The 11102-nt window shown below is 42.2% G+C and overlaps 1 protein-coding gene across 1 annotated transcript; it reads left to right on the top strand.

Moving 5' to 3' along the window:
- Positions 1-2370: 2370 nt before the first annotated feature.
- On the top strand, positions 2371-3384 carry neurod6a (neuronal differentiation 6a; the record flags this gene model as incomplete). The annotated part of the gene is made up of 1 exon (XM_083669215.1): positions 2371-3384. The coding sequence occupies one exon, from the start codon at positions 2371-2373 to the stop codon at positions 3382-3384; it is 1014 nt and encodes a 337-aa protein (XP_083525341.1).
- Between the last annotated feature and the right edge of the window lie 7718 nt (positions 3385-11102).

Raw genomic sequence — 11102 nt, 5'->3', positions numbered from 1 at the left:
GTGTGTGTGTGTGTGTGTGTGTGTGTGTGTACATGGTTTCATAAACATGAGCGTGGACCAATCAAGCATGAATCAAATCATTTGTCATGAAGAATTACACCTACACTAAGGCTATTTTTTTCAAAGTTGTATATATTGAATTAAAAAAATCAACTGCCTAACTATGAGATATTACCAAATGTGAAGGAATATAGAAAATTAATTTAGTGCCATGTTACTACTGCTCAATTATTGCTCAACTCAGTCTCCAAGTTATTACATTCTGGGGGATCGTTTCTGTAGACCAAAGAATGCCAAAAATCTGTGTGGTTGTATTATCTAGCTATACTGGCAGGTAATTACGGATGGCGGAATGTCGCATAAGGAGGTAACTTGTAACCCGAATGTTCCTAGTTCGAATCACGCTGGGTACACTATTTTTGGGGGGTGCTAATTGTTGTTGCTTATGCTAATAATTGCTAATGCCTTCCCCAGACAACGTACCCAAACCTTAACCAAGTTAATGCCTAACCTTAACTAGTCGTAGTTAATCACTAACCTTAACTACTCGAAGTTAATGCCTAATACTGCCTTACCGCCACACAAGTAATTCACGTAACTCCACACAAGTAACTCGCGTATCTTACAACAAAACAGGTGGTCAAATGCTGGTATAGCAAGATAATAAGATCCCCCAGACCGTATTTCCTTGATCTGCAGAAACGATCCCCCAGAACGTAATAAATTGGAGACTACTTTGTTATTGTTATTGCTTCCTATTTGTCCATCATTACTCCCTGTTGTTACTATCATCATCTTGACCAGTCTCTCCGATGGTAGAACACCCAAGCATTTATGTAATCGAATGGCCTGACCATGTTCTCTCATAGGACAGTAGCTGCGGTGGCAAAACATGGCAACAGAGTGCATGATGGTAAAGATGCTTTAAAAACATCTCATTCCAGTTAGCTTACCAGGACCAAATGCACCAATCATTAATGTGATTATTCCCCAAATCACAAGAAAAGGCAGTACCTGTGATAGAAGTATGCATATCAAAATATGCTTAAAGAGCATACATTCAATAAATGTAAACATTCCTGTTACTGAGATGCACGTCTTAGCCTATTGATACAATTAGTATTACTAATGCGGTGCCATGATTTATTTTAGGGGGAATCAACAGTCTAATCCTTTATTTTTGATTGACAAGCTCCCAAAAGTGGAAAATGGAAGTGGCCTTGGTAATCTCTAAACCAGTGCAGGCTCAGCCAATTGGCAAATGTCCTTGACAAGATGACCTAATAGAGAAGAGCCATCAATCATGCCACACTAGCTGTCACTCATTTGTTCTTTGTACAGTTATGGTGATAATGTTTACAATGCATTATTACACAGAATTGATTTTATCCAGTCTGATCGTGTGATGGATTAGAAATTGATTTGAACAGACTTATCACAAACATTTTCCACTTGAATATTTCAACTTATTCTGAATATAATATATGAGGTGTGACTGCTGGATGTAAATGTTCTTCGATGTTGAGGCATACAACATATAATGAAGAATAGTGTTAAACAAGTGATAAGATTGGACGGATTATCATATTGAATAAATGTATACTTAAACATGTATATATTTGTTGTACTGTATGTGTTGATTGCCCTTCGTGGGTGAGGTTGCTCATGGTCTCAGAAGCTGCAGGGATGCTTCGAGATGGTTCCCAGTAGCAAGCTTTGCCAGATGATCGGGGAGGAATGCAATGTCCCCCGAGACCAGACCACGTGACCGATACTGCCAGGTGACGTCAGTACCAGATGGCATGGGTACCAGCTCTGGCAGTTGGCATCGGTGTCATTCCTCAAAGAGAGAGGAGAGCGGCAGAAAAGACGGGGAAGTAGGAGAATCGACTGGCGCCCCCATCACGATAACTAAAAAGGGTACTGGTGCAGATGAGAAGCAGGAAAGATGTGCAGTGCAATTTGACACAACATACAGGTGAGGAGTAAATTGCATGGAGAGTTTGAACTAATGCATGCATTACTTTTTCGTTCCGAGATTATCCTTTAATCAGAGATCAGTTCATCACCGGGGAATTCAAAGTGAGCGTCAATTAAATTAGAGTGACACTAAATTGAGGAGGGTGTGTGCGATGATCTTGTTAGGCTATTATTTGTTTCTTCTCCGTTATCATCAGTAAGAATACAGATTGTACAGTCATTTGTCTTTATTGAAAAATGTTTAGAGAATATCAAATAAAACATTATACAGGCTTAAATTGTTGAATGTCAATTATGTTTTCACTACATTGTTAAACGTGGGGAGCCAGGGTGATCATTATAAATCCTAACTAACAAATGATATCTTTATCCCCAGGATAAAGTAGGACGATGTTGACCTTACCATTTGAGGAACCATCGAGGATGTCAGAGACCCGGTTTCGGGCAAACTTTCCTCTAGACTGCGTGAGTGACATCAAGGTCAGTAAACACGAGCCTTTCCTAAAAACGGATATCATCTCCCAAACTGAGATCAATACCATGGAGGAGGAAGATTCGGAGAGGGATAACGACGAGAGAGAGGAAGGCCAAGACGAGAACGGTATGCCGAGGAGTAGGGGACCGCGGAAGAAGAAAATGACCAAGTCACGAATCGACAGAGTCAAACTGCGGCGCATGGAGGCCAACGCGCGCGAACGGAGTAGAATGCACGGACTGAACAACGCGCTGGACAGCCTACGCAAGGTCGTGCCCTGCTACTCCAAAACGCAAAAACTCTCCAAGATAGAGACTCTTCGCCTGGCGAAAAACTACATCTGGGCCCTCTCGGAGATTCTCAGCACTGGCAAGAGACCAGACCTATTGACCTTCGTTCAAACACTGTGCAAGGGAATTTCTCAGCCAACAACTAATTTAGTGGCGGGGTGTCTGCAGCTGAATGCCAGAAACGCAATCACAGACCACAACGGAGAGGCGTCTTTCACTGGCAGGTCTTCATTTGACGCTATGTATCCACCCTACCACAGCTCCGAAGTTGTAACTGCTCCAGGGCACGGAAACAGCACCGTGGACAGCGCCAAAGCTTTCAGACCATACAGTTACTGCAGTGCCTACGAGTCTTTTTATGAGAGCACGTCGCCAGAATGTCCAAGCCCAGCATTCGAAGGTGCGCTTAGTCCTCCAATCAACTTCAACGGGATATTCTCCCTTAAGCACGAAGACCCAGCTGACTATGGGAAAAGCTGTCATTACGGCATGCGGTACTGCGCGGTGCCAGGCCGCAGTTCTCTCGGCCAGAATTCGATGTCAAGGGAGTCCTCTGACATCCACTTACCTTATGACATCCATCTCCGCAGCCAGTTTTACCCAATGCAGGATGAATTAAACACGCCCTTTCATAATTGATGAGAGAAAGTCAAATGTGACCAGCTCTTTGCGGACTAATTACTATTAAATACAATCCTTTACCCACACATTTATTATTTACAACGTTGCGCATTTTAGATGGCCTTTTGGTTGTTTAATTGTATGGTAATTATCCTGAGAGTAAACACGTTTTGTCGTGGAATCCTTTTTTAGAGAAAACACACATGCCAACGGAAACAAACAATGGTTTGTGAAATATTTTTTAATTGTTAAGGATGCCCAGTTGATATAGCATAGCCTAGGTTACAAACACACACACACACACACACACGCACGCACGCACGCACGCACGCAAGCGTGCGAACACACAGCCCTGCCCGTTCACAATATCCTGCCCGTTCACGATATCCTGCAAGAGCTATATCTTTTTCGAAATTAATTTCCAGTATATGATATTTATCATTCTAACTTTGAATTGAATTAGGCTAATTTAAAGGACAATGAGATATGGTGTTCGGCCTAGTGATGCAAAGTCGTAAATCAGACAGCAATAAAGGCAAAGGGAACTATGCAATAAAGAACTCCAGCCAGAGACAACTCTATTATTCTATACTAAACGGTGTAGGCCAGTGGGGGATCTGTCAACCTTTAAAAATTAGTCGGCTACTTAAAAGAGGCTGCAGACAATTCCGACGTTTTTATTGCCACCAGTATTACAGATGCAGAAATACAATTTGTCCCAAGCCAAGATAAACGTTTTAGATTGTTTTCATCTAGGCTATTTATCTGCCGATTTATTTATCTGATTATTTTCTATTTGTGACAATATCAATACTTATTCACATGTGTGTTTTCTACAGTGTCAAACTTTGTGTAAATAATTGAGTGAAATATTAATGGAAGAATGTACAGTTACAGTATCTTATTCATAACATATAAACCTGTCACTAGATAAATATGAACATGATTGAATAAATCTGAATATAGGCCTACATTGGACTTTCATTATTCAGGTTATTCTTGGTATTTTATTGGAATGCGAACCCATTCCACAATACCAGTGGAACTTTTGGGTTCATGAAGGTTGTGGCGCTGTGAAGGTGTGGGGAACTGGGTTTCTTGATTATGATGACGGTGTGTTTGTTTATTTATCGTGCACAATACATTACAGGACCATTGTTTACATGTAAATAATAGGCTAATACGCATATGAAACTAGCAACTCATACTGTTCCTGAAGTCCCATCGTTACAATGCTGGCCATGTGTTTTTGCTGATGAGAAATGTGTATAGTTTATTAACATTTAGAAAAATATTCAATTATTCTGAGTACAGCAATTGTTACGCATCATGAAAATGTCTTGCCTTCATTTGAAATGTATATTTGGCACACATAAATTATGCAATGTCAATGATGTTTCGAATGGTTATTATTGTAATCTTCAATGAAAGGTTTTCGTGGGGTATAAAGGAGTGCACTGTTGTTTTTTTCCTGCTTTCAAATTTGTATACAGTCACAACATTGTTTTGTACAACAAAATGGATAATAAAATGGACTAAATTTAACTGTTTTGATTTCCGTTTGCTGATAAAAAACACTTACTTTTCTTCTTCTTCTTCTTCTTCTTCTTCTTCTTCATCATCTTATTATTATTATTATTATTATTATTATTATAATTATTAGTATTATTAGTATTATCATATGCCATCATCGACTTCACGTTGATAGAATTTATTTGTAAAATGTCGTGAAAAAATATGCTGTACTTTACAAAACCAAGTCTCCCTTGATAGTACATAATACCGTATTTCCTGGTCTGCAGAAACGATCCCCCAGAATATAATAATTTAGAGACTATCTTGACTTTAGAGCGCAAATTGATCACTAAACTCAGATAGAGAGACAGAGAGAGAGAGGGGGGGGGGGGGGGGGCGATGAATGTTGTCTTCGACGGCTTCGACGAATGTCCACTGTCATCCTGAAAAATTTGCGCCACATAATGCAAATGAAGGACAGACATTTGACAGGTTAGGGTTAATTGAGCACTTGCAAGGAAAAATTACTTTGACAGGGGTACATTGCTACTGCATCAGACTGGATGACCACATCTATTGATTTCACACCAATATCACACCTTGTGATTTCACACCTTGCCAAATACAAACGTCCTCGCTCGGTGTCTGGGAACGAGATTAACAAATACAAAACTTGAATTAAGAATCATGCATATCTAAAGCCGCTCAGTGTTCTTCTTTACAGAGCTCGAAGAGGATAAATAGAATGCTAGTAAGTACCTGCTTAATTATGATTAGGTACAGACACACCTGTTCTGGCCTAATGAAGTGAAAACACCTCCTACATTTTGACACCTAAAAAAAAATACATATGAATGAACATGTGCTTTTTGATGAACTTGTAATTGTTGATTTGGTGATGGGAATGGAAAGTGTCAGATATACCCCATGTGGTGATATTTCACATCTAAGAGCTGAGCAGAGCATATGTTACTTTTTCAGGAGACAAAACCATGGAGAGAAAGAGGCCCACAAATTAGCACTTCAAAATCCAGTTCATCAATCTGATTTCGGCACTATTTTTTCCACACTTGCATTGTCACTTAACAACTTCAAGATTGACGTGATGCTATATGGAAGGTGTTCGTGTTGAATTACAATCCTGTATGTCACTGTACCCGTTGGAATAGTACTTATTTCACCCTCATCTCTCTGTACCAGTTACATTTGCTTGTCAAATACATGTAATTTCATTGGAATCTAAGATAAGACACTGATGATGAGGACGAGGATGAGCTGTACTAAAAGCCCACAATAAACATATGCTGCAGAAGATCAATGACTGACATAGCAAAGGCTTACCACCAGTTAAAAGCCAATCCAAATCAGCCTAAAGGAGCGATTAGGATTGGGGGAAATTTCATGGCCTTAAAGCCAGATCCAGTTAGTGCCTTTTGTTAATGCACTTTACACCAACAGCTGTATGCATGACAAAGTGTTGAGCAGTTCAATTCTCAAGACGATTGTTGAACCTGGTGTGTGAGGATGTCAAAGTCTTTAGCATTGTAATCTGATGTGAGTAATGGCATCTGCCATGCATAAGTGGTACAGTATAGTATCCATGATTGTTTATGGTCGGTAACAATGCTAGCATCAGTAGTCCAAGGGGGGTTAACTGACACCTGAGTACCTAGGGAGACGTGATCACAAATTAATAGCCTGTGCTCCTGTGATGTTAATTTATCTGTGTGGGGCTGTACATAACTGTGGCTGTGGCCCACTCCTCACACCTCTGTCTCTACTTGGCTGTGAAAAGGCACCCCCCCTTTACAGATCTCTCTCTCTGTCTCTCTCTGTCTCTCTCTCTCTCTCTCTCTCTGTCACCGTTCCCAAAATTTGCCACAAGTCCCGGGTCGCAGATGGTGTGGGATGCAAAATTTTCCCCATTCAATTCCTAATAATCTTTTTTGGGGCTGGCAGTGGGGGGCTTGGCGGAGGGATTTCTCATTTTAATTAGACGGTTTAAGGAGCTAAGCCCCTTTGAAAAGCAGGCCCTCAGAGAGGTGGGTGCAGGTGATGCTCCAAACAGAAGTTGCACCATATCGGCAGCCAAAAACTTGTTTACATATTAGATTGGTGTCGGTTTGGCACCCGTTCTGGCCCGATTAAGAACTCCCCCTATTTCTGCACTTGGCACATTCTCACATTTTGTTTTGGCATAGGGGAAATTCAACATGGGGAGTCAGGGGGTTTTAGGCTGTGATACTAAGAGGTAACAAATGCTGCCTGAACCTGCTAGTCCATGTTGGGGTGATATAGGCTATACAGTACATGTGTGGTACAGACACACTGTATGATATTGTATGGTATCAAATGTTATGGAATGGTCTAATAGTATGCTATGGTTTGGTGTGTATGTGTCTGTCTGTGTGCTTATGATGTAGTTGGAGATAGATCATGCCTAATATTTTTTTATGTAGCAAACATTTATTTAGAGTTGAATTTAAGAGATAAAAACTATATGGTATGAACTGTATTCATCTACAGTGTCTCTCTTCATGTCCAAAGGGTATTCTGTTGAGATTCGAACAAGTGCAGTTCACCAAGTCTGCAGGAATAAGAGACGAGAACCATTGACCCCATTCATCTGAGAGACTATTAGTGTGACTGGAGACCCAGAGATTAAATATGTAAGAACTACTCTTATTTGGACAAATCACATGAAGTTTGTCTGCACTAGACATGGGCTAATCAAGGACACATTAACAGTCATTTGGAAAGGTTGTCAGACAATGAAGCGATTTATATTCTCAGCTAATGCTAAGCTCCAAAATGCTAATGACCTAAAGTCCCTGAAAAATGTCATTAGTTTCATTCGCGACTAATTTAGCACACACAGACACATTTAGTGTGATACTGTGGCCAGATTTATCTCTTTCACTTCAGTATGGCGGTCCAGTGATGACTATGTAATGATTCAAAAGGTTGTTGGCATAAGTCTGTAGTTCAGCATGCAGGTTTGGTGCCAGTGAGGAGAGTATTTATCCAGGACGGACCAATGATATCAAACACCATTGCCAAGTCAGAGACTAACTGCTATAAGGACAAATGTAAAAATCTAGTACTACTGTAGTTTGTGAAATATAAGTATTTTCATACTATTCAGAATTCTAGTTCCCAAAGCTGGTAGTAGTATACTACATATTAAGAAGACAGACATTTGTTAAATTGATTGCCAATGCCCTTGATGATCAGGCTAGATTTAATTGTCAGAGGAATATTAGTTGTTTGAGAAAAGTTTGCATACCTTAGCTACAAATAAACTTATTAACCTTTGTTCCATTTATCCTTGTCCTTAAATGACACTGATCCACAGATGTGTGTTTGTGTGTGAGTGTGTGTGTGTGTGCCTCTATTTATGTGTGTCATGTGTGTGTGTGTGTGTGTGTGTGTGTGTGTGTGTGTGTGTGTGTGTGTGTGTGTGTAGTGTAGATACAAGACCAACTGCTCACTTGGCAATAATTTAAAATCTAGAAAGTCCTGCTGACATGCAAAGCCGCTGAGGCACATCACATTTGAAGGAAGCAGTTTCTATTGAATAGGAAAAATAATAATAATAATTTTATGCAATGAACCACTGAATCACTGAATCACAGAAATGACAAAACAGTCACTGCAATATGTTTCATTGAGAATGTTAGACATGTCATACCAAAACTATAACTGTATTTGATTTAAACAGTCTTGAATCTTTTCTGATTTACATCATGTGTGAGGATTAGACTAACCCGACAGATCAAATACATCTGTGCTTTGTTAGTCGTCGAGGGAGTCGAGGGACAGAAAGTCCCCAGATTCTGGTCTCCCTCATCTCGCCCAGTGTTGGCTGAGCTGCAGGAGTTTTTGCCTGCACATATGTTGCACATTTCTGCATGTGTGCGTGTATGGGTGGTGGGTGAGGAAGAAGAGGGATGGTGCTGGGTTGTAAGATGTAGCGCTGAATTTTAATCAATTGTTTTCATAAGCATCTTATTCCAAGAGCAGCTCATGAAATTGAAAACCTTTTATTTGTTTGAGATTTGATCATCAACACAGTTGTATTTTGAAATGGCACGACTCCTTCTGACTGCATCTATTTTGAAAGATTTGAGAGATGTGTGATGACATATTAATAGTGTTTTATAGAACCTTTTATAGAACCTTTTTAAATGACCAAAATGAAGGAATCAATCCTCACAACACATCCTCATTCATCCTCCAAAGCAACACAAAATTTACAAAAAACCACAAGCCTTGCCAATAGAATGGCTACATCTCTGTTCCTGATACATAGGCAATGGACCATGGTACTCCCATCCTGGCTCTGTGCCACCTCCTCCATCACTGTATAGCCTCCTATGGGACCAGCTATCCCAGGATTCCACTGGTCTGCATGCATCACTGCCATGCCTACTCCACCATGGAAGAGTCTGGGAGGGGGAGGGGTAGTGGGGAGGCAGGGGTGTTACAGGGGGCCTGAGGGAACACAGAGGGGGGAGGGGTGCAGTCCACAGTTTTTAGGTGGTGATGATAGTGGTGGAGGTGGGGGGGGGGGGGGGGGGGGGGGGTGATGGGAAGAATAGGGTTGGCATTTGGTCGGGATCCAACAAAGTGTCATGCTAGTCCATGTATCACCAGCTGGAGGCAGAGGCAGAGGTAGAGGCAAAGGCAGAGGCAGAGGCAGAGGCAGAGGCAGAGGCAGAGGCAGAGGCAGAGGCAGAGGCAGAGGCAGAAATAGAGATAGAGATAGAGATAGAGATAGAGGCAGAGGCAGAGATAGAGATAGAGGCAGAGATAGAGATAGAGATAGAGGCAGAGGCAGAGGCAGAGATAGAGATAGAGATAGAGGCAGAGGCAGAGGCAGAGGCAGAGACAGAGGCAGAGATAGAGATAGAGGCAGAGGCAGAGGCAGAGGCAGAGATAGAGATAGAGATAGAGGCAGAGGCAGAGGCAGAGATAGAGGCAGAGGCAGAGGCAGAGATAGAGATAGAGATAGAGGCAGAGGCAGAGGCAGAGGCAGAGGCAGAGGCACAGCCCCGACAGCCTCTGCAGTCCCAGGGGGGGGGTGATGGGAAGAATAGGGTTGGCATTTGGTCGGGATCCAACAAAGTGTCATGCTAGTCCATGTATCACCAGCTGGAGGCAGAGGCAGAGGTAGAGGCAAAGGCAGAGGCAGAGGCAGAGGCAGAGGCAGAGGCAGAGGCAGAGGCAGAGGCAGAGGCAGAGGCAGAAATAGAGATAGAGATAGAGATAGAGATAGAGGCAGAGGCAGAGATAGAGATAGAGGCAGAGATAGAGATAGAGATAGAGGCAGAGGCAGAGGCAGAGATAGAGGCAGAGGCAGAGGCAGAGGCAGAGACAGAGGCAGAGATAGAGATAGAGGCAGAGGCAGAGGCAGAGGCAGAGATAGAGATAGAGATAGAGGCAGAGGCAGAGGCAGAGATAGAGGCAGAGGCAGAGGCAGAGATAGAGATAGAGATAGAGGCAGAGGCAGAGGCAGAGGCAGAGGCAGAGGCAGAGGCACAGCCCCGACAGCCTCTGCAGTCCCAGACACCACCTGGAGAACAGAGGAGCAAAGAGAGCACAGAGGGGAACACAAAGAGAGTAGATGAAACACGTCCACCGCTAAAAGGTCCTACAAATAATCTACCCACATAATCTAGAGATAGATAGATACATAGATAGACAGGTACTTTATTGATTCCAGAGGGGAAATTAAGGAGTTACAACAGCTCACATCACAAACAACAAAATAAAGTGACAATAGAATAATAAAATAAAATAGTGAAACATCTGAAACATTATATACAGTAAGGACAGTCCAGTATGATTTAACATCCCCCAGCCTGACTCAGATCACCCTGATCGAGCCAGCCGGAGGAGGAGTTGTACAGTCTTATTGCGGCAGACAAAAAAGGTCTCCTATAGCGCTCCTTAGTGCAACGTGGTTGTAGTAATCTGTTGCTAAAGGAGCTTTTCTGCTCTGCCACAGTGTCATATAGGGGATGGGAGGGATTGTCCATGATGGCCAGAAGTTTGGTCCACATCCTCCTATTGACCACCTCCTTCACAGAGTCCAGTGTCCTCCTCCACAGTGTCCTTTCCTAATAAGCTTGTTCAGCCTCTTGGTGTCACCTTCCTTGATACTGCCCCCCCAGCATACCACCGCGTACAGCACTGTGCTGGCCACCACTGACTGGTAG

This window comes from Argentina silus (genome assembly GCF_951799395.1).
Source record: "Argentina silus genome assembly, chromosome: 1".
In the NCBI taxonomy this organism is placed as follows: domain Eukaryota; kingdom Metazoa; phylum Chordata; class Actinopteri; order Argentiniformes; family Argentinidae; genus Argentina; species Argentina silus.
This window is presented reverse-complemented; position numbering and strand designations above follow the sequence as displayed.